Source organism: Macrobrachium rosenbergii, chromosome 48 (assembly GCF_040412425.1).
Source record: "Macrobrachium rosenbergii isolate ZJJX-2024 chromosome 48, ASM4041242v1, whole genome shotgun sequence".
Classification (NCBI taxonomy): domain Eukaryota; kingdom Metazoa; phylum Arthropoda; class Malacostraca; order Decapoda; family Palaemonidae; genus Macrobrachium; species Macrobrachium rosenbergii.
The window spans coordinates 71,091,914-71,117,379 of record NC_089788.1 but is presented as its reverse complement, the minus strand read 5'-3'; the positions used below and the strand labels follow the sequence as shown (position 1 = coordinate 71,117,379).

At 39.3% G+C, this 25,466-nt stretch overlaps 1 protein-coding gene across 1 annotated transcript; it reads left to right on the top strand.

Moving 5' to 3' along the window:
- Window positions 1-5,907: 5,907 nt before the first annotated feature.
- Window positions 5,908-20,879, top strand: LOC136831733 (arylsulfatase I-like). The gene is made up of 11 exons (XM_067092351.1): window positions 5,908-6,089; window positions 7,480-7,643; window positions 9,122-9,225; window positions 10,716-10,852; window positions 13,295-13,368; window positions 15,396-15,561; window positions 16,211-16,308; window positions 16,855-16,988; window positions 17,131-17,322; window positions 19,052-19,206; window positions 20,510-20,879. The coding sequence occupies exons 1-11, from the start codon at window positions 5,951-5,953 to the stop codon at window positions 20,686-20,688; spliced, it is 1,542 nt and encodes a 513-aa protein (XP_066948452.1). The 5' UTR covers window positions 5,908-5,950; the 3' UTR covers window positions 20,689-20,879.
- The last annotated feature ends 4,587 nt before the right edge of the window (window positions 20,880-25,466 follow it).

The window sequence follows — 25,466 nt, the reverse complement described above, 5'->3', positions numbered from 1 at the left end:
AAACAAAAGATTATACAGACCCATTGTTATTATTATTATTAATATTATTATTATTGTTATTATATTAAAATAGTTTCACCAGACCACTGAGCTGATTAATTATCAGCTCTCACAGGGCTGGCCTATGCAGACCCATGGTACAGAGGTTGTATCAAAGAACAGTTTTTAAGAACATTGGTTACATGACCGAGGTCTTACGCAAGACTACATAAAGTTACACCTGAGATGACCCACGCATGCTAGAAATAAATAAGCAAAGCGCAATATAACAAGCGATGAAGCAACTTTCTGCTCTAAGACCATTTCCTTACGAACCAGACGTCACAACAGCTGACATGTCTCCTTCTCCCAAACAGATTTCCTTTATTTCTATCTCGCATCAGGGCTCTCTCGTCCACAGGGATTCAAAGCGACCCAATGGTCTTGTATTTTACCTTTCGTAATCATACGGTGCTTTTCTGTTATAATGGAAAAAAGAGTTCAGGATAGAATGAGGTCACTCAGCGCTGAAACGGAAATTGACAGTAGAAAAAGGTTTGAAAGTTGTAACAGGAGAAAAAACTCGCAGTTGCACTATGAATCAATTGTTAGGAGTGCGTGGAAAGTAAGATGGAAGAAAGAGAATATGGGTTTAGCTTCTGAATACATAATTATGCGGCTGTTACGTTGCTCTGTTTTGCATTTTAGTTTTTCAGCATCTGTGACTTGTCGTGACATTAGACCAAAAGTTATCATCGTCAAAGGTAGGAGCTTCTGTAGTTTTAACAGATCTAGACTGAATATGTCCTGAACTGCTACAACTAATAGTTACCTTAATACACTTCTTGTGTTTTAATACTTGACTTGTATTTTTATCTATTTATTTATTAGTTTGTTAAATTTTTTTAATAAGTGAACTCTTCTTTCTGCATTTCTCATTACCTTCTGTTAATTCTTTCTAAGAACACCACTTCCTATGAAAGCTTGAACTTCAAGTCAGTGGCTCCCTTGGTGGGCCTGTTCCATGTGAACAGGATTAATTTTCTCAATAGTAATAATAATAATAATAATAATAATAATAATAATAATAATAATAATAATAATAATAATAATAATAACCCTTTGATCTACAGTTCTATTTTGATTAAAAAAAAATTCCGCTGGCTTGCCACACTGCCAAACATCTGAATTACTACCTTTTTTAATTATTCTATACTTCTTTAACATCTAGTACCTCTTGCCAACATTAAATGCTTCTGTTTGTCCTAGATATTCTGCCTTCATTGGAATATACAGAATAGAATGTACAATTTGGGACGAAGCCCAAGCGCTGGGACCAGTAAGGTCATTCAGCGCTGAAAGGAAAGTTGAGAGTAAAAGGTTTGAAAGGTGTAACAGGAGGAAAACCTCGCAGTTGCACTATGAAACAATTGTTAGGAGAGGTGGAGAGTAATATGGAAGAAAGAGAATATGAAAGGAGGTACAGTAAAAGGAACGAAAGGGCCTGCAGCTAGGAGCCATGGAAGGGACGCTGCAAAAGAACTTTAAGTAATGCCTACAGCGCACCGCGCGAGGTGCACTGGCGGCACTACCCCCTTACGGGGAGTCCTCGCTGGTTTCCAAGAAGTATCGATCCGCGTTAACGCGAAGTCCTAAATACTGTACAAAAACAAAAAAAAGTAAAAAAACATTTAAAAAAGGTAAAACAGATCCAGTCCGTTAGGGACAATTAGGGATAAAAAAAAAGATTTTTTTAAATAATCAGGATTTTCAGCATACATCCAAACAATAGGGGGATTCCAGCAGCCGACATCCCCGTTGCTCGAATCTCGGATATATTCGGATTAGTTTTCTGGAATGAACTCTCGAGGGGGATCTCTGCCCGAGGCAGACATGGCAGGCAGTTATCGCCTTCCGAGAACCAATACTGACGGCATTAAAATTATTTAGTGAGAGAGAGAGAGAGAGAGAGAGAGAGAGAGAGAGAGAGAGAGAGAGGCTTGCAAAAAGTCGTGTTCGTTGAGACTGCAAGGCACTAAAATCTTCCATGTACGGTCACCAAGAGAGAGAGAGAGAGAGAGAGAGAGAGAGAGAGAGAGAGAGAGAGAGAGAGAGAGAGAGAGAGAGAGAGGCTTGCAGAAAGTCGTGTTCGCACAGTCACCAAAAGAGAGAGAGAGAGAGAGAGAGAGAGAGAGAGAGAGAGAGAGAGAGAGAGAGAGAGAGAGAGAGAGCAATTGTGATTAATTACCAACCCCTTTTTTCCCGTTTCCACTGACCTTGAAAGCTGTCAGCATTTTACTAAACGATGAGTGTCACCGATAAGATCTTTTTCCTGCTAAATCCCCCACTTAAACTTATTTGAAACGTGCTGATTTATATGCCTCTGTTGCATTATGTTGACGACCATATTGCACTGTAAAGGAAAACAATTTGATAACCTCACCGTGATTGTCCAAAGGAAAAGACAACACTTCTGACTACTGTGTTTAATAGTAAGCAGAGCGATGAGAAACTCAGTTCTCAGTAAGATTCATACCTGTTTTCTTGAAGGTAAGTTGACTACTATCCATTTCAGGGACCGCGAGTCATCGTTTTTCTCAAATATCTTTCAAACTAATTATTTGATCGAAGTGTTACTTTGACACAGTGTACAAGACACCTCCCGCTAATTTTTGGTCATATAGTGCATTGTTTAATCGTTTTAGTCAAGGCGTTTACTCTTGGCTTACATGGTGTTGCCAAGCATCGCCAAACTATGCATTCGAACGTCCTTTATCCCCATCTTCTCCCTCCCTCAACCCACATTCCTGGGCTCCCTATCTCCGCCCCCCTTTCCTGTCTATGGGGAATAGCGGACGTTCGATTGCGTGGATTAATCCTGCTGACTCACGCGACTTTGCCTTTAAAAGTCAAGAGCAAACGCCTTAACTAACACCATTTGACACTGCATTATATTTCCAAAAATCAGCGAGAGGTGTCTTGTACACTGTGTCAAAGTACCATTTCGATCAAATAATTATTTTAAAAAATACTTGTAATGGATAGTAGGCTAGTTTTTTGCTCCTGTGAAATTAAACATATTTTACTCAACCTTGATGCTTTTGGAGTTGTAGACCCAAATATCATTTTTCCATCACATGATTGGTCTTGATTTCCTTTTACAGCTTACAAATTATTCAAGAACTGAAGAAGACTTTTCCGTTTTCCCTGTACAAGTAAATGCGCATATCTGACTCTTGCTTTCTAGAGTATATTATTTAAAATACCGTCGAGTTGATGGTAAGTATTAGAGAACCTTCAAAGGTCTCTAATGCTAAGTCAGCTATTATAATTTAAACATTTAATATTCGCTTGGCGTAATGCTACGATGTATTATATATGCATGTATATATACAGTATATATATATATATATATATATATATATATATATATATATATATATATATATATATATACATCTCTCTCTCGCTCATTCTATCATCAGCAGTTATACGAGTATATACTGACAAAAACTATTTGAAACGACCACTTCTAATCCCCTACAATCCACATCTCGATCTTCCGGGTCTCCAGTTTTACTCAGTTTCCTCCTCTTGCAAAAGCCTTCGAACTTTTTCAGTGGTTTCTGACGTTTCATTTCCTATTCCCTAATCGGTAGCATATCACATGCCAACATCAACCATTTCACATTCTATTTATGAGGCTTTTCTTACCCAACAACTTTGCACCTACGACTGATTCCTCTTCCCCGACTAGTAACAAAAATTTGATGTCTGAAATGTTTGCAATATCCATTCATGTTTTATCAGAATTTAAACATTTCAGTGATTAAGAATTAAATTGGGCTCCTTTCTCTCATACAGCGGTCACACTTGAACACGTTCACTGAACAGAATTTATGATTTAGCAAACTAACGTGGCCTTCATGATTTTATTAAACCAATGATTCCAGTAAAGATTTTCTTGGTAAAGCGACGACAGTCATGTTCGGTAACCTTTTCTTCCTTTTCTCATGAACCTATCGCTGATACCTTACAGTGTTAAAGTAACTTATTATTTCTTCCCTGTGGCTGGCAGTTGCTGGGTCGACTGATTAATCATTAGCCAGCCATCTCAATTCTTGACATCGAAACATTGGAGGTTCAGGTGATAGATGGTCTATACATATCATATATGCATATATATATATATATATAAATATATGTATGTATATATATAAATATATGTATATATATATATCCATATATATAAATACATATATATATTATATATATATATGTATATATATATTAACTTTATCACTTACACAATGGTTCTGTGCATTAATACAATGACTGACACGACCTCATTTTTTTCTTGCTGAGATATTTATTAAAAAAGTTACAAGCTTTTACAGGACTAACTGTCCTCATTGTCAAGTTAGTAATATATATATATATATATATATATATATATATATATATATATATATATATATATATATATATATATATATATATATATATATATATATATATACAGTATATATATATATTTATATATATATATACATATATATATATATATATATATATATATATATATATATATATATATATATATATATATATATATATATATATATATATATATATATATACAGACCATCTACACTTTAGCCTCCAATGTTTCATGTTGTCAATGGGCAACAGGTTAATTGTGGGTTAATTTCACCCACAATCAGCACAATTATATATATATATATATATATATATATATATATATATATATATATATATATATATATATATATACATATATATATATGGATATAAGTATATATATACATTAAATACACACACACAGAAGTTTGCCGTGAACAAAAAAAAAAAAATTTAGACATTTACGTAAAGAAAAGTTTAAATAAATTCCCCTAACATGTCATGAGAAACTATAACAAATTCCTTCTCAATGACATGAAATTTATTAGACATTCAATGCATTTTTATCTAATAAACTCGAAGGGACAAATACCATTATTTTGGTCTCTGCAGAATGATAAGTGATCAGTTACAATCTCCGGGTAGTTTGCAGAATGACAGTATCTCAAACACTGCCTTCCAATGTTTAGTGTTACTTGTGGGGGCGTGCAGGGTCGTAGCCCCCGGTCATTTCAGGTAACGGCACCCTAAGTGAGGTTAGGAGGGTAAGGTCTAGTTAGGTCAGGACACTGCATTCTACGAAAGGTTACGAATAAAACAGAATTGAATATAGAATTTAGGCCAGGGGCCAAGCAAGAGACCTATGAGGTCATTCAGCACTAAAACTGAAATTGACAGTAAGAAGGTTCGAAAGGTGTAACAGGAGGTAAACCCGCAGTTGAACTATGAGTCAATTGTTAGGAGAGGATTGAGGAAAGTAAGAAGAGAGAAAGAGAATATAAACGGAGATACAGTAAAAGGAATGAAAGAGGTTGCAGCTAGGGGCCGAACGGACGCTGCAAAGATCCTTAATTAATGCCTACTTAGCACTTAGGTATTACAAATATTTCTGGTTTTTCAAGTGACAGCAGATAAGGAATAACAGTAAATCAAAAAAGAATGACGATGTCCGAAAATAACACCAGATAACAAAAAACCGGCAGTGTTTCGAGGACTAAAAATACTAAAAAAAAGAAATGACAAGTAAAAAAGAATAACGACTAAAAAAGAACCTGCGATATAAAAATAGCTTTCGATAAACTCACAGCTGACAGCAATACGACGAAATAATCATACGCTAAAAAATCATTAGTGCTGAATCAGCACCAATTTTCAACGGCAACTGCACATGAGAAAAATATCACACTCGGATGTACGAGTGATAAATGATTAGATAAACCATCAAGAGATAACAGAGGTTGCTTAACAACACAGTGAGCCTCAGAAAGCTATTAAAAAAAAGGAGTTAAGGCGAAAACTCGATTCCTACTCAGACGATCTCTGAAGCATCATGTCTCGTAGGGAAGGAAAGTATTTGGTGGTCCTGAGGTTCTTGGCTTTGCAGATTTGTATCACGGTTGGTGTCACTTCCGAGTCGCCCGCGTCGTCATCTAAGCCACATATCATCTTTATTCTTGCCGATGATTTAGGTAAATGATATCCACTTCTTGACTGTTAAAAGAGAATAGGATATAGAATTTAGGCCAAAGGCCTAGCTCTGGGACTTAAGAGGCTATTCAGCGCTGAAAGGGAAATTGACAGTGAAAAGGTTTGAAAGATATAACAGGAGGAAAACCTTGTAGTTGCACTATGAAACAATTGTTAGGAAAGGGTGGAAAGGAAGAGGTAAGAAAGAGAATATGAGCTGAGGTACAGTAAAAAGGAATGAAAGGGTTAGGGGCCGATGGAAGGCTACAAAGAACCTTAAGTAATGCTACGGCACTAGCCCGCTACGGCGCTTCTTAATTGTTAAACTTACCGGTCAGTTTAGGACGGTGGATGTACCGTTATCTAGCGAGTCAGGAATTATAGATAAGACTACTCATTAAATCACAAAATCAAACAAAAGTTACTGTTAATATTTAACTTGGGATGAGTAATAAGAATATTTAGTGAATAATATTTAAAATACTTAATGACTAATTTAATGAATACAAAATTATTCATTAAATAGCATTCGATTACATAACAGCTAATCGTGAGCTTAGCAATGACACAGGTCTCTGATTAGTGCGACCCTGCAACAAAGGGAGAAATTAAAAAGTGTAAGAAATCCTGTCGTTTTTCTCGAAATCTATAAATGGCTGGTCCAAATTTATGCCTCCGGGAAGTGTATACGTCCTTAAAACTTGCAGGCAAACAGCTGGACCAAATTAGACAGGAAAGACCATTGCATATTATTATTATTATTATTATTATTATTATTATTATTATTATTATTATTATTATTATTATTATTATTATTATTATTATTATTATTATTCAGAGGATGAATCCTATTCCTGTGGAACAAGCCCATTAAAGGGCCATTGACTTGAAATTCATGCCTCCAAAGAATATTATTATTATTATTATTATTATTATTATTATTATTATTATTATTATTATTATTATTATTATTATTATTATTCAAGAGGATGAATCCTATTCCTATGGAACAAGCCCATTAAAGGAGCCACTGACTTGAAATTCAAGCTTCCAAAGAATATGGTGTTTATTCGAAAGAAGTAACAGAAGGTAATGGGAAATGCAGAAAGGGGAGATCAGCTATTAGAAAAAACATATAAATTAACAAATAAATAAAAATGTAACTAAAAATATTAATGCATTGTATCTCCGCTTGAGGTTCCAGTCGCACGACATCCTTTGGGAGGCTATTCCAGTCCAACGGTGTGAGGAATAAAGCACCTCTGGAACTGAGAAGTTAGACAGCGAGGCACAGTTATTGCATATTGGTGTTGCTGCTCAGCGAATCTCCATTATAAACAGAACTATCTGCCAACATTCATAAACTTTCAAAGTTCAATCTTTTTTCAAAAGGCTGGTATGATGTGTCGTGGCATAACCCGAAGGCTTTGACGCCCAATCTGGAAACGCTAGCCAAGGAGGGCATCATCCTGGATCGGTCCTACGTCCAGCCCTTGTGCACACCTACACGCTCGGCCCTTCTTACTGGGAGATATCCGTTCACTATTGGGAGACAGGTGAGGATACACTAGTGATTAAGAGAACTGCTTTGTACTTTACTATACTCTTTACTCGGTCGTGACAATATCTGGAAGCTCTCTCAGAATATCAATTATCAAACTGGCTTGTTCCACGAGAATGCGTTCCCCCGTAGGGGGGATAGTGCAGTCAGTGCACCTCATGCCGTGCACTGTAGGCATTACTTGAGGGTCTTTGCAGCGTCCTTCGGCCCCTAGTTGCAACCGCTTTTACTCCTTTTACTGTGCCTTCTTTCATATTCTCTTTCTTCCATCTTACTTTCCACCCTCTAATAACAATCGTTCCATAGTGCAACTGCGAGGTTTTCCTCCTGTTAAACCTTTCAAACCTTTTACTGTCAATTTCCGTTTTACTGCTGAATGACCTCATAGGTCCTAGTGCTTGGCCTCTGGTCCAAATTAATCAAAGCCTACTTCTCACACAACAAATCTATGACTTCCGCAGTCTTGTTTATTCGCATCAAAACATATTTTAACTGAAAGTGAGTGGTGACTTGAGGAATCCTTCAACACAAAACATCACAGCCACCATCCCTACCTAAAAGGTTCCTGGAGTATCTTGCAATGGATTCCACGAATTTTCAGAGGGCCACCAATCAGATACAATGCTTTTCTTCTAATTCCGGCGTGATTGTGTAGCACTGTGTAAAATCAGAATATTATCGCTTTATTCTGCACTAGCAGTGCCTTAATTATAGTAACAATTGTCTGGAATTTTTCTAAATATGTTTATCTTATCTTTAAGTAATTAACTTACGAAAACTACGAAGGAACCCAAATAACTTGAAACTTGTTACTAATTCATTTTCTGTTATCAACTATAACATTTAGTCAAGTATCTACCAAATTTCACATGATAGCAAAAATGTGTAATCTTCAATAAAACGAAATAGTAATCATCAGAATAATAACCAGTAAAATGAAAAAATACCAGAAAACATAATCTTGTAAACGTGTATTGGACAATCGGCCCACCCCACAAAACATAGCGGAAAAAATCAACAAAACTGCCTGCATTAAGTGACTGCATTAAGTGAGCATATACAAAACTAAATACTGCAAAAGTGGAATAGTAAACGTTATCAAAATTACGCTCATTCAATAAACCCAATCAATGCGCGCAAGCTGTAACAGCACTATTAAACTCGGCTTCCTTTTCTCTCCAGCAAGCCCTTTGTTAGCCGAGTCGGTTGAGCTTCAGACTGTCATTCGATGGGCCGGAGTTCAATTCCAGCGGCCGGCTGATGAAGAGTTAGAGGAATTTATTTCTGGTGATAGAAATTCATTTCTCGCTATAATGTGGTTCGGATTCCACAATAAACTGTAGGTCCCGTTGTTAAGTAACCAACTGGTTCTTAGCCACGTAAAATAAGTCTAATCCTTCGGGCCAGCCCTAGGAGAGCTGTTAATCAGCTCAGTGGTCTGGTAAAACTAAGGTATACTTTTTTTCTCTCCAGCATGGAGTCCTGACCCCAAGGCAGCCAACAGGACTCATTTTGAATGCTACTCTTCTGCCACAAGCACTGAAGGAAGCTGGATACTCGACGCATGCCGTTGGAAAGTGAGTTCGGTGTGCTGACTCAGACATAAATCTAGAAGTTTTCTGTGTGCATGTCGGTGAGTTCAGTGTGCTGAGTCAGACATAAATCTAAGTCTTTTTATAGCATATAGGCAGAGACTGGTGGGCTGAGCGACTTACAAAGGTTTTCAAGCCTAGGTTGAGTGAAAATCACGAGGAAGAATTATGATTTAGGAGTTCAAGGCAGAATAGGTGGGGTCTAGCCATGTAAGGTGTGACAGAATATCAACTGGAAAGAATGGTTAAAAGTAAAAAAAAAATCAGAGACAGTGAGATCGTGGATTTCAGGATGAATTCATAAAACCGACAGATTTTTCCCAGAGAGCTGATGTCCTACAATCAAATTCACAGGTTTTAAGCATTGTCAGCAACTTTTTGCATTGTTCAATCAAATTAACAGTAAGTGCAATCCCGCTTAGATAGAAGCGAATATAAGATATACGTATGAAACGTGCAAGTACATACCGAGATATAAACAACGGATATGTACCTCAAAATATTTCTTCAAGTTACCGACCAAACACACTCCTGTTAAATTGAAAGAAGCTTTTTATCAAAGTGATATATGAAACGAACAGACCAGCCCTTCGAGGAATGGAAGACTGTAATTTTATTAGGTAAGAGAAACACGTGAAGAATTCCACGCCTTTGCAGCAGACAACAAGCAGCAGTAACTGAATCGTAACATTCTGAGTAACCGTGGGATGTGGTACCATGACTGGTATCAAGAAGCCACCCAAAAGAATGTGAACACTTAACACAAATCCTATTAGTTCGAAATACTGTACCTACTTTCGTATGGACGCATGCAGTCAACCTAATTATGAATTCAGCCCCATAAAATATCACTAAAAGAATAGGAATTCACACTAATTATGTCCACAAGAGATGAAAGCTTCCTGATGTTACTCACACCTAGCCAGTTATATCCGACACGACACATTTCTCTCTAGATCCATACTGGAAAACTAGGATATAATTTAATTCCCAGCCTTTGGTATCAATCAAGATCAATCTTGCGGAGGAGCCACAGAAATGAGGTTTAGAAGTATTTATCATTTTGTGAATAAAGCTACAGCGGTACGCACACCATTACCGCAGCAAAATCCGCATGCGTTTCTAAGCCAGCGTCCCTGATACAAGATCCGATGTGTTGTCAACCTACTCTTAACAAACGGCTCCCCAGTGTCAACTGTAAAAGTTATACCTCGTTTGTCAACTGGTAAAACTGTGTCTATATCAGTTGTGCAGAATAGTCTGACAAATAGACTACATATTGCAGCTTCCAACTGGATAAATTAAAAAAAAACCCTATTCAGTATAACAATGCATTCTTCTACAGGATGCAAAAACTCATGATAAACGTACAAGCCCCACTAATGTTCTTGAGTTCATTAATGTCCCTGAGGAACATTAATACACTAATGTCCCTGAGGAACATTAATGGACTGTGCTTGGACATCTATTTCCAGGTGGCATCTGGGATTCTGCCACTGGGACTACACGCCTACCTACAGAGGATTCGACACATTTTTCGGTTATTATAACGGAGGCCAGGACCACTACTTTCACTCGTCTGGAACGAAATGGAACGGCACGATTAACGAAGGTTCGTCTCTCTTTTGAGGAACAATATAGGTTATAACAGTATAACACATTATTTTAATATTAGAATTGACATTAGTTCTTGTCATTCACGTAAGATTTGACAATAGTCCTTGTTATAGTCCGACAGAATTTTATTTTATCGACGAGCTTGATATGCTGTGTTGGAGCCTGGCGCTGCCCGTCATGTTTCCCCTGCCCTCCCGATCCCCCACCGACCTCGCACCCACCCTGGCCGGACAAACAGGCTTGCAGGAGGAGGGTGGATGTGTCATGTCTCCCCTATCCTCCCAATCCCCTACCTACCCCGCCCCCACACGGGACGGACAAACAAGCTTGCAGGAAGAGGGTGGATGTGTCATGTCTCCCCTACCCTCCCGATCCCCTACCTACCCGCCCCCACCCGAGACGGACAAACAGGCTTGCAGGAGGAGGGTGGATGTGTCATGTTTCCCCTACTCGCCCGATCCCCTACCTACCCCGCCCGCACCCTGGACGGACAAACAGGTTTGCAGGAGGAGGGTGGATGTCTCATGTCTCCCGTACCCTCCCGAACCCCTCCCTACCCAGCCCCCACCTGGGCGGACAAACAAGATCCACTCGGATTTTATTATTACAGATGATGTTCAAAATATCTCATTCACAATTCCTTTAAATGACTGTTGGTTTTAACTAATGTTATAAAAGGCGATAACTACATCCCTTCGGCATTCTCAGTATCTTACAATTTGGAGACTGGTATCCTCAGTAGAGTTAGTAAATCTTGGAAGAAACATATCACAGCTCGCCAAAGTCTGTGTCTAAGATGCTGGGTACATCCTTTACAAATCAAACGTACTTAAAAGAGCAGGTACAAATTTATATGGACATATCCATGCTTCTCCAGAATATTGTTCCTTTTAGCCTTGATCAATTTAAATCTTACCTCAACTGGAATCATTTTGCCTCCATCCCAAGACAGTCACTGTCAAGTTGTTTTACAGATATTACATTGGGCACTGCACTAAAAAGCTTTTCAACTGCTATCCCCAAGGACTTGCAGAGCCGTGCAATACAAGGAGCGCTTCGCATTTTTGCGCAGAAATCGCAAACAGAGATTCAACGAGTTTCATCAGACTCTTGCCTACCATTTTAGAATACGGAACTTCCTGAAAGCTCGCATCCTCTTTCTCGTATGGTCAAGCCTCATGCAACACTTACATCCATACTAATCATTTCACGAGGAAAAAAAAAAAGATAAAGTGTGTTGACAAAAAAATAGATTCAAATGTTTCAGTCATCTTACGAAAGTGGAAACAACTTTAGAAGTTAAGTTGTCTGACTGAAAAGGTTATAGATTATACCTGTAGGTGCAATATTTTTAATGTGTACAGGGACACTGTGAAGTATTGTGGCCGACAGCCTAAAATATCTTCTGATGGTCGAAGAAAGCTGATAGTTGAATTGGCCTCAGCGAAAGAAAGTGAAAAATTAAAAGCATTATCGCGATTACCAATAAATATACTGGCTTATGCAAGGAGCAGTGTGGCATCAGTTCTAAAGACTGGGGCTGGGGCTATAAACGAACTTCATCCCTCACCCCAGGAACCGTTTGTGTGAACTTGTGTTCTTGGCTGTGTAACACGTCAGGTCCAAGACTTAACAAGTACAAAATGAGCCGAAGTTTCTTCAGCGAAATCTAGTTTTCTGTACAGCGTATAATCAAGGCCACCGAAAATACATCTATCTTTCGGTGGTCTTGATATAATGCTGTACGAGCCGCTGTCCATGAAATTTTAACCACGGCCCGGTGGTGGCATATCTTATGTCGTTGCCAGAAGCACGATTGTGGCTAAATTTGACCTCAAATAAAATAAAAATTACTGAGGTTAGAGGGCTGCAATTTGGTATGTTTAATGATTTGAGGGTGGATGGTCTACGTACCAATTTGCAGCCCTCTAGTCTCAGTAGTTTTTAAGATCTGAGGGCGGACAGAAAAAGTGCGGATAGAAAAAAGTGTGGACAGAATAAAGTGCGGACGGACAGACAAAGTTTCTTTCACAGAAAACTAAAACAATCGTTCCAAGTTCAGATCTGTGGCTGACTTTATCAAAAGATTGTGTATCAAAATTCATGCATTACACTAAAGACCAAGTATATAACAACAGCATTGCAACTGCAGCGTTATGGCTGATTTTTGTGTAAGGGAAGAGCATGACAGGAGATTTGTAGGCTTCTGTTTTAACTAATAAAACTTCACTGAATTAAAATGGGAGTAAAATTTTATGTTGTCAAGATTCTCAACAAAGGTAAAAGTGAGCAAGTTTAAGAATCACTTCCTTCAATAAAGTGACTTTTTTAACTTAAACTTACATTTTCAGAGGTTACAGCATTGCCATAAAGTCGGTCCGGTCGGATAGCAAGGGCAACTTATTAACACCTATACTACACTTCTTCATTGTTTCAGACGAGCCAGCCTTCGGCTACGATTTCCGGAATAACATGGACGTGGACTTAAGCGTTAATGGAACGTACGATACGGTAAGTAGTTTTATCTTACTCTTACGGTTTAGTAGCTTCGTTTACAAATGTCGCTAAATATCAAATCCACGCTACCTCGGGAATATCCCCGATGGGGAATTATCACCGAAGGGGAATTTATTAGTGATAAATGGACGGGCACTGCCGAGTCTCGATCCGGATCGAGACTCGGCAGTGCCCGTCCATCTCTTGATGGCTCAGTGGTAACATCGACTGGAGTTGCTGGATGGCGCGTCTGTGTCGTGGGATCGAGACTCGGCAGTGCCCGTCCATTTATCACTTATATATTCCCCTTCGGTGATAATTCCCCATCGGGGATAATATATATATATATATATATATATATATATATATATATATATATATATATATATATATATATATATATACTCGTATATAGGACAACCAAATGCCAGAGCTTGAGACTGGAAATAAACAAGTAAAAAAATGCGGCGAAGTTTCTTCGGTGAAATCGAGTTTTCTGCACAGCGTATAATTCTGCATGAGGCGGGGCCCATGAAACTTTCAGCCACGGCCCGTTGGTGGCCTGCCCTATATCGTCGCCAGACGCACGATCATGGCCAACTTTAACCTTAAATGAAATAAAAACTACTGAGGCTAGGGGGCTGCAATTTGGTATGTCTGATGATTGGAGGGTAGTTGATCAACATACCAGTTTGCACCCCTCTGGCCACAGTTGTTTTTAAGATCTGAGGGCGGACAGAAAAATTGCGGACGGACAGACAATGCCAGCACAATAGTTTTCTTTTAAGGAAAACTAAAAGAGGTGAGGGGGAAGGATGCACAATATACCTTATTACAGAGAAGGTCCTAAAGATGTTATTGCTTCGTCGTTGACTAAGGGAAGTACATCACTTCTAAAGCAAACGCTTCAAGTTGCTTGGACAGTAAGAAGTTTAAACAGTGCACTGCTTAAAGAATCTGTCATCCTTGAAAATACAGAATAAAAGATTAGTTCAAGCTGTCCGAAATCTATATTAAATGCGAGTGCGATTTCATTCAGTACGTACTTAAACCTTGTGAGTGCGTTTGATTTTATGAATCTGACCAAGGGAGAAAACCACGCAAATTTTGACATTTAAGAAGCATAAAAAATTATTTGGCATCAAAAATGTGTCGAGATTGTCTTACCAGAAGTTAAATTTCAAAGTAATATTAAAAATTCAAAGTAATATTATGGCCGATTTAGAAGACACAGGCATGTGCAGAAAGTTAACTAGTATTATCGTTACAGCGAAGGCTATAAATATGATGGCTTTTAATGATTATATCATGGCATTTTACCTAAAAACTGATATGATAGAATATAATGCAATACAAGTATAAACAAAATAAACTTTCCCTCATTCTCTCCTGTTGGAATAAAATTGACAATGACTTCTCAAATTTCTGCTGAATTTTAAACACTTTTACAAACACAACAGTTCAGGTAAAGAGCCTAAGGTCAGGCAAAACGACATAAAACACTAATTCCAGAGTGCCATGCCCAAAAATTTTCCTCCAAGGAGCCTGTTAACAAGTAACTCTGTCATCAACTCTGCCCTTAGCCATGACAAATGAGGCCTCAAAGGTTTTGTACTCGCGAACAGAAGCACTTCTGCATTTCTGATCTTCACTTTTTCGCATTTAAACATTTTATTATCAGGCAGCTAACCAGACAAGTTAATGGCATTTTGTTTTGCTCATTTGTATTGGTCCGCTGGTATGGTGGCTAGCGTCGTGGCATGCCGCTCAGATGTCGTGAGTTCGCGCCTCCCCCGGGCCGATGAAAAAGTCGTTGGCTCTGTATCATGATCAGTTACTGCTGCAGTGTGGGGCTACGGCGGCATGTTGAAACCAAAGTTCTTTGGAAGCTTGAATTTCAAGTCAATGGTCCCTTTGGTGTGCTTATTCCATGTGAATAGGCTTCATCTAAAGAAATAATAATAATAGTTTAGATTGCAGAATTAGTAATAAAAATAATGTGGCTTTCCATTCCCCACTGAAACATGGTTTTAATCTTGCAGGATGCATATTCTTCGCACATCGAGGACCTCTTGTCCACAAGGAACCCCGACGATCCAATGTTCCTGTACTTCGCCCTTCAGAGTATTCACACTCCTTTGCAAGTTCCAGAAGATTACAGGGAGCCTTTCAAGTACATAGGAGATGAGGAAAGGGAAATTGTTCTGGGTAATAAATTATTACTTTCTTGTGCTCAGCAGTAGGCTTGATCTGGCAAAAACCACAGAATAGTCCCGTGCAATGTTTTTTTTGTCATTAAGCAAACTACTATATTACGTGGCTTAGGTGAACTCTAAGAAACAGTGTAATAATGGTACTCTGTCAAACAGTTCAGGCATATTTCATCAAAGCATTTTGTGATTGTAAGGTAAGGGTGTTTTCCGGGTACATATCTTAGCACTCTTCTCTAATAACAATCGGATAATCATCCTTTTTAATTAACAGTGTTGATCCATACCTATTGATATATGGTGAAATATCTGGCATACATCCACAGATTTCCAAATTAATGATTAACAATCTGAATTCTTTAATGGGGATTTGGTCGGGGTTCTGACGGATTGAGCATTATGGTCTTCTTGAGCCACCTAACAGTATGGCTTGCTTTCACTCAAAACACACCATGGGACTTAGCAGGCTGCTGGATTATTAGTCAAGATAAAAAAAAAAAAAAAGGCGGCTCTTCTAACATCATAATAATTTAGATTCCTCCAACATTACAGTAAATCGTCCTGATTCTCTGGGTGTAAAATGCTAAACATTGGCTGTACAAACTTTTTTGAATTGAAGACTTTTTCAAAAGAAACACTCATTCCAGCTATGTCGTGGGCAATGGACGATGCCGTAGGTAGAGTAGTAGATGCACTTAAGGCAACTGGTCACTACGACAACTCCATCATCATCTTCAGTTCCGACGTAAGTTTCAAAAACAGGTAATGCCCGCATCACCTAAACTTGGATGTGTTTTCAAAAATGTTCAGTTTTCAGTCTTTAATCTTCCTCATCCACTAAGCTAATGGAAAACACTGCCTCATTCCTTTTCATAATAAAGTGATTGTTGAAATCGTAAATAATAATTTAATTGGAAAAATAAAGTCCGCAGTAGTATGTATGCATACTGCTATACACAGGAAGCTTTTCCCAACTTGATCATTCGGCCTCTTCAGCCTGAATAAACATAGAAATAATATTAAATATATGACAACATCTTTGAAAAATGGAAGTTATAAAACAGCTTGTTATCCTTTCAGGTAACTTCAAGCTGTTTTGTATAATTTCCATTTTTCAAAGATGTTGTCATATATGTAATATTATTTCTGTTTATCCAGGCTGATGTGGCCAACTGATCAAGTTGGCAAAAACTTCCTGTATATAGCAATATACATACATACTACCGCGGACTTTATTTTTCCATTTACGATCACGATACTGTGATATCAAATAATTTAATTACTTTCAAAGAATGGAGGTCACCAAGCAGGTGCCAACAACTGGCCTCTTCGAGGAGCAAAGGGCAGCCTCTGGGAAGGAGGCACCAGAGCTGCTGGCTTCATCCACTCTCCTCTCCTGCCAAAGGCCGGTTTCGTCTCAGATACGTAAGTCTACAACAATTACAACAGGGACATACTACAACATACTTAATAACATGATCAGTTAATCCGAAGGATTTGTAAGAACATATCTTTTTTCCACATCAGAATTAACCTCAGAGAATGCTAATGTTAATCTTCTTGGTAGGGTTGTGCATGTCACCGACTGGTACGCAACTCTGGCTGGTCTGGCAGGAGGTAGGGTCCCTGAAAATACGGATGGCTTTGACCAGTGGGAGGCTCTCACATCAGGAACAACAGCTCCACGGACATCGTTCGTTTATAACATTGATAATTCGCTCGGTCCAGATAATACGACTCAGATCAAGGCTGCTCTCAGGTAATTGACGTTTGTGAACGTGCAAAGTGAGACTAGGGTTTGTGGAGTGATAGATTTTCTTTCCACGGTTAACTACTTTTCTCTAATAATATTGTGTTGAACATAACGTTCAATAAAGCCAAATGCATTCGGTTTATAACCTACGGAGAAAAATACAAGACAAGGAGATAGATCCTCTAATACTTATTTCCTAGAAAACAGTAGATTGTACATGTCCTTGCCATTTTTCCTGAAGAGCAAGTCAGAAACAGACTTTACCCCAGACACATTTCCTGAAGAGCAAGTCAGAAACAGACTTTACCCAGACACATTTCCTGAGGAGCAACTCAGAAACAGACTTCACCCAGACATTTCCTGAAGAACAATTCAGAAACAGACTTTACCCAGACACATTTCCTGAAGAACAAGTCAGAAACAGACTTTACCCAGACACATTTCCTGAAGAGCAAGTCAGAAACAGACTTCACCCAGACATTTCCTGAAGAACAATTCAGAAACAGACTTTACCCAGACACATTTCCTGAAGAGCAAGTCAGAAATAGACTTTACCCAGACACATTTCATGAAGAGCAAGTCAGAAACAGACTTTACCCAGACAAATTCCTGAAGAGCAAGTCAGAAACAGACTTTACCCAGACACATTTCCTGAAGAGCAAGTCAGAAACAGACTTTACCCCAGACACATTTCCTGAAGAGCAAGTCTGAAACAGACTTTACCCAGACACATTCCTGAAGAGCAAGTCAGAAATAGACTTTACCCAGACACATTTCCTGAAGAGCAGGTCAGAAACCGACTTTGCCCATACACTTTTCCTGAAGAGCAAGGCAGAAACAAACCATACCCAGACGCATTTCATGAACAGCAAAATGAAAAATATGAAAGTGTATTCAGCGTTGTTTTCATCTTCCAAAGCATGCACAACACCCAAATATCCTGTGGCACTCTTTCCAGAATACGGGGGAGAAAAAATTACCAGCCATTGAACCAATGTAGTCAGATTTTGAAGTCTTTTTCTGATCCTTGCGGTAGTTCTTGTATAACTAAAGAAAAACCACCCAGAATGCCACTGACACTGCCCAAGAACTTTCATGGAGTATTAAATCAGCAGGAATGATCACAGCAACCACCTAAGTATAGTCAGTGACAAAAAATGACAGTGCACCAAAATTTCATAAACTGATTTTCTCACTCCGAGATGAGTAACAGAGGCGGAGTGTTTGTTCGTTTTACATCAAGCTATCCTTGTTCTTGAGGGAGTGAGCTCCTTAAGGTGCGTAGGTAGCCAATGCAGCGATTTCCAATTTGCAATCATTGCCATTATACCAATGAGAAGGTACCTTCTGTAGACGTGTCACTGAAAACCATCTGCAGACGTACCACTGAAAACCTGCTGTGGACGAGTCATTAGAAACCTTTTCTAGAGGTATCTTTGAAAACCTTCTCATTTGATATGATGGAAATGAGTGCAAATTGGGAGCCGCAAGGCTACAGACGCTTCAGCCGCTGCATTGACAAAGCACCCTTACTGTTCTAGTTCATGTCATGAACTGTAAAGTGAAGTTTTCCCTTTTGAGTACTTTCGTTTTATCTGGCTCCTGATATCAGATTCAAGGACAACTTGTCACCGAGTACACAAGATCTCGATGTGCCTGTCGTTTCCAATAGCTTCCATTTATCATCTCGAAAGCAAACTGATAATAAAGCAACATACCCATCACTTTTTTTCAGGAAAGGAGACTACAAGATGATAGTAGGAAATCCAGGAGATGGTTCCTGGACGCTGCCACCAGAAGGGTTGGACACAGAAGATATCCTTTATGGTTACAACACTCTAGGGAATGATAATCCTTCCACAGCAGGAATTCGGCTCTTTAACGTTATAGGTATGGAGAGAGAGAGAGAGAGAGAGAGAGAGAGAGAGAGAGAGAGAGAGAGAGAGAGAGAGAGAGAGAGAGAAACTTCATACTGAATTTGAATCACAACACCGGCGAAACCTGCATGTCTGATAACAACCATATAGTTTTATTGTTATCATATACAAATTTTTGATACTTGACAGATGTATATTCGCATATAAACATGAGTCCAAGTTTTTGGAACTTACATTAAATATGTTTAACAGGAATCTTTGAACTGATTCAGATGTTTATGATCGACGACCTTGGCAATTTGGCAAAACATAAACAAGCGAAAATGCAATGCATTACTGCCCTAAAACAATTCTCCTTGTATTTTAATAATTCACTTACATTTTTACCTATTTGTCAATTTATTTTTCTTTTCCAAAAACTGATCTCTTCTTCCTGTATTTCCTATTACCTTCCGTTACTTCTTTCAAATGAGCACCATTTTCTTTGGAAGATTGAATTTCAAGTCAATGGCCCTTGTGGGCTTGTTTTTTATGAACAGGGTTCATCTTTTGAATAATGATATTAATAATAACAAACTCCGTATTAGCACTTATGCACGTTCTATTTGATGCCCCAGATACACAGAATATTTTTGGATGATGAGTATATCAAGGCTCTGATGCAGTTTTCTACAAAGCTTAGTACACCGTTCATCAGACTACATGTACTTGTTAATATTAGGCTGTGTCGACTCTGGCTTTGTACTTGACTATTTTCAAAGATCGCAATTCACCAAGTGAACCATTATATGTCCTTTCTGGCTCCTTTTAATGTTCAATGGTTCTTCTTGAGAGAGAGAGAGAGAGAGAGAGAGAGAGAGAGAGAGAGAGAGAGAGAGAGAGAGAGAGAGAGAGAGAGAGAGAGAGTTACAATGATTAGGATGTCTCAAAGACTTGTTAGTTCATCCGAGGAGACATCATGTGCTCACTTATCTCCAAGAGCAGGTTTTACTATTCATTCACAGTATTCTTCCAATGAATTGGTCCAGCTTTCTCTTCAACTCTTCCACACTGTTGTTGTTTACAACTCCTGGTGGCAGTTTCTTCCATGTGTCATATATCTTGTATGTGAAGAAAATCCCACAATGAGATGTGTTGTATCTCTTCAGTTCTAGTTTCCTTCCATTATTTCTTGTCTGGTTTTCGTCTAATGAGAAGAGGTCACTGTCTACTTTCAGTATTTTGAATGTTTCCATTAGTTGTCCTCGCAATCGTCGTGCTTCTAAAGCCATACATTTCCAGGCTCTCGTTTTTCTAAAATGAACATTTTTAAACAGATGACCCCGAGGAGAGAAGCAACATCGCAGAGTTGCATTATGACATCGTCGAAGATATGATGGCGGACCTTCTGAGCGAACTTCTTCGGCTGGTCCCTGCAGACTTACCACCAAACGACCCTAGCAGCAACCCGAAGTATTTTGGGGGTGCCTGGAGCCCTGGTTGGTGCCAAGTTTAACGGGTGACCCAAGAACACTGCTTTTACTCACGTGAAAACCGATATTCTACAAAACTGCTCCAGTTATCTGAACACTGCTTTTACTTACGTGAATACCGATATTCTACAAAATTTGCTAATCACCGAGGAAAGAATTGGGGCGACTAATGAGGCTGCAAATGAGACTTACAGAAATAAAAGTTGTAAAATTATTGGTACTTCTGGATTTCCTTGTTCTGGTTGAAATGCTTCTACCCATTTTACATGTTTCCTTTCTCTTCTCGTTTCCTTGAGGACTGTGCTATAGTCCAGGCGACTGGTGCAAAATAGAGCTAGAATTGCTCAGTTAGTGATACAAGCATGAAATTTGGCATAATGATACTTCAGTCCATACTCAATATTTACAGGGGTGGAGCCCTTGTATATCACATGTTTCTTAGCAACGGTTGCTAGGGAACACGAACCACCTACCAATGGGCAGCATATGCCGATTCAGGAAGAAAATTTTTATATAAACCACCAACACCTTTTGTTAGACATATTTATAATATTTATATCAGTAGTAAAATGTTACAGGCATCAGCAGTAAGTAACAACAACATTTATTTTTTGCTAGGCAACTCACCGACCATAGTAGCAGTCCGCTTACATCTTTATCCAACATTCAAAAGACATTCCTACTTGCAGCAGGTTAAAATTATACAGGAAGGGAATATGATTAATCTATCTAGCAGTCTATTGGCTTGATAATCTATGTAGACTATTAGAAGTATTTATTACACTATAATAGCTAAACAATAAGTATGTGCTTGAAATTACTGTGATTCATACAGTGATCAGAATTAAACGAAGAATAGAATGGAGATATATATTCAAACACGTATGTTACTAGGCAACACAAACACAGTATCAACTAGCTACTCACATTTCATACATTGTCACAATCTGTGTGGCATGTGCAGTAAACTGTACACTTAAGGTGTGCCCTTACACACTTGCAGTCTGTGCATCTGCTCCTACATCTACATTGGATTAGCTCTGGACACGATGCACTTGCTTCAGGTAGATTTGTCCACAGCGGTCTCCAATGCTCTGGACAGGTCCACCCCATTCAGCAGGGGAAGGCAACTGGCGATGGGGAATTGCAGCATGCCCCAATGGTGTCCACCCTGCAATACTGCCCTCCTGATATGTTGTTGTAGAGCAGCTTTAGAAGGAGGAAGGACTGACATCTCACGCCCTTTACGTGTGAACAGAAGCTTTCTGGCTTCATTGACCGAAGTACATGTCGCTGTTCTGTCATATAGAAGAATGGTGAAGTACTCTAGTGAAGTGTATGTCTCTTCAGTTATTTGTTCTGGTGCATCATGCACCTCATAGAAGGCACCAGTGAATTCATCATGTGTTTCCCATACCTTCCAGGCGGTCTTCTTTCCGACTTGGGCAAACTGACACTGTATCACAGCCAGTGAAGGCATGGAACACAGGGAGTGCTAATGACTTTTGGGGCCCAAGTGAAGCAGATATCTCATGAACTGGAATGTAGCGGAATTCCTTGCCACAGCCGAAGGCAATCCAGAGTTCAATAGCACCTACATGCTGCACAGTTGCTACTGCTAACACAACAACATCAGTATCAACAGTTCGAACAAGAATCTTGCGGAAGCCCTGCTTACAAGCATCAGCCACATGGACCATCATTCTGGAATCCGCTTCCTCATGATTACATGGAGCAATGTTAGTGATGTCTCGAATCGGTACACAAAAGTACATCAGCACCATCAGTAAGAATAAGAGGCTGCTCTGCCGAAGTACGTGTCAACAGTTCTTCATTTAGTAGTTTGAACAGCTCGATTTTGTTGTTGTTAACACGAAGGAATTGCTGCCAGTTCTTTGGTATGGGGCTGGATACCTGCACACGTCTCCGTTGACTAGGCCCCCTTACACGTGTTTCTCTGGTCTGTGCCTTCAGACTGTTATCCACATACTGATCCCAGACAATATCTACACGTTGAGTCTGGTTTTGCTCCCTCTTGATATGCGGAACAAACACGTTTGCAGCATAGTCACCAAATGTTCTGCATCCACCAGGTCTAAGAATGTTGACAAGAACAGCACCATCCATGATCGTCACTTCTGTGTCTGGCCTTGTACCACATGTAGATGCTGCATGCTGTTCTAGGCAACCCATGAGATCCGATTTTTCCCCAGTCGTAATTGCCCATAGGAAGAGAGAGATGGTGGAAACGGATGGTTTTCATGGCTGAAGAAATTGTCTAAATCACCATCTCTTGTCTGGCATGCAACATACAGCCTTGCGAACAGAGAGGATTCATTTCTCAACAGACTGGACTTTGCATCACCTTTCTTAAACCTTTGTGTTTGTTCATTAAACAATTCTACCTTGTTCCTGGTGATGGTGGCTGTTATTGGCTTGGTGTTTGTCCTAAGGCGCTCGTCTACAAACATTTTATACTGCTCTTGGCCTTTCAGCTGTATACTATAGAGGCACTCAACTGACTGCTGGTCCATGATGTCCTTTGAATGCAGTCGCAGAAGATCCTGGCTTTCTTCCTCAAAAGGGCTGCCCATGCCATCAATTGCACTTGCTAGTGCGTTCACCTCTCTAGCGAAGTGCTTTTGTGTGGCATCTGTTTGCTCATGGTGGTTTCTCTGGCCAGCACATTCTGTTTTCCCAACCATGGAAGACTCAAATTCAGAAATGATGCAGATGAGTTCTGGCCCTGCTACTGCCCAGCGTAAAAGGGCATCTGGATCCTGTGTCAAGCCAATGATCCCTCCTTCTTCCTTCATCAAGCCATTGTTTTGTTCATGGCCCTGGTCAATGCTCATGTTGTAGACATTCAAATATTTGATATTGTTTTTAATAAAATGATATTGCATGTGCTATTAGTGGATATTATCGTCCGGGGTTGCTGGCTGTCAAGCATAAAATGTTGCCTAGCAACCGTTGCTAGGCAAAATACAGTTCACGAGGGCTCCACCCCTGAAAATGTTAAGTGTGGTGTGGTGGACATTTATGCCAAGTTTCATGCTTGTATCACCATCTGAGCAATTTTTTCACCTATCGCTTGGACTACTAGTAAGGGGTACTGGATTGCCCGTCCCTTTGGCCTCTGCACTTTGTAAAAAAAAAAAAAAACTATGAAATAAACAGAAACCTGAACAAATTCTCCTATAAAAGGACGTTTATGAGTTGAGCTGAATATAGGATTTAGGCCAAAGGCCAAGCACTGGGACCTATGAGGTCATTCAGTGCTGAAATGGAAACTGACAGTAAAAGGTTAGAAAGGTGTAACAGGAGGAAAACCTCGCAGTTGCACTATGAATCATTTGTTAGGAGAGGGTGGAAAGTAAGATGGAAGAAAGAGAATATGAACTGAGGTACAGTAAAAGGAACGAAAGGGGTTGCAGCTAGGGGCCGAAGGGACGCTGCAAAGAACATTAAGTAATGCCTACAATGCACCGCATGAGGTTCACTGACGGCACTACACCCCTACGGGGAGGACTTTTATGAAGAGAAGGAATTCTCCTTGCAATTAAGAATAATGTACCGGTAATGGTCCTTGGGTTACCAGTCTCTTGGCCTATGCATTGTATTCAAATTTTTTTTCGGAAACTTCGAAATTAAGATAGAAAATTATACGAATTCTCCTAAACAAGCACGTATATTTAGAGAGCAAAATTCTCTTCCTTACAACTAAGACAAATTACGAGAGAAGTGAATACCCCTCCTTAAAACTAACAAAAAAGAAAAACAAAGTGTTGTACGCAGCACTCGCCACACGCAAAACCTTGGACCATTTAGGGAGGGGGGGGGGTTATAATATAACCGAATTCGACGATTCATTACGACCGGCACAAAACGGCGGTTTTTCCGGCCAAAGCGACTCATCAAAAATTTATTGGACCGGAGTAGACGCCCCTCCAAAAAAAATTCAATTTCCATCTACTTCCGTAACATCAAAGGCCACGTGTATCAAAAGGCCTTCCTCGCCGTTTACATTTTTAATGAAATAAGAATATATCGGGGAAAAAAAAAGGATTTCCAATCACGGAGGTTGGAGGAATATAATTTCGGTGAATCATTAATGTGTACTTCGCATTTATGGTATCACTGCTACTACTACTTAGGCGGAAGGCTGTTTCAAATGATTTTGAGTCAGGTAAGAGGCTTAAGTGCTCAGAATGCTCTTTTGTTTGTTCGTCATGGCTATTTAAACATTTCACTTTGTTTCAATTCGTTTGGTTTTATGTACAGCCCTCCGCAGGGATGATTCCCTCTCTGGCGGGCCCTTGTACGTTTTCAAAATAAGGTGCTTCTTATATTTAATCATTTACGTGTAATGTTAATTATTTCCTTGCGTAAATCATTTTGTACTACCAACTTTTCTTAGTTCCTCGTAGGGAGAGTCGGTAGAGTTGTGGGCTAGCACTCGCTAGGCTCGAGTTCGAGTCCCCGGCCGGCCAATGAAGAATTAGAGGAATTTATTTCTGGGGATAGAAATTCATTTCTCACTATAATGTGGTTCTGATTCCAGAATAAGCTGCAGGTCCCGTTGCTAAGTAACCAATTGGTTCTTAGCCACGTAAAGTAAGTCTGATCCTTCGGGCCAGCCCTAGGAGAGCTGTTAATCAGCTCAGTGGTCTGGTAAAACTAAGGTGTACTTAACTTTACCTACTTTTTTATAATGAAGATATTGATTGCGTGCTTTTAAACCCATGCATAAATAACACCGAACTTCATGTGTTTAATTGGAATGGTAAGTTGACATAAT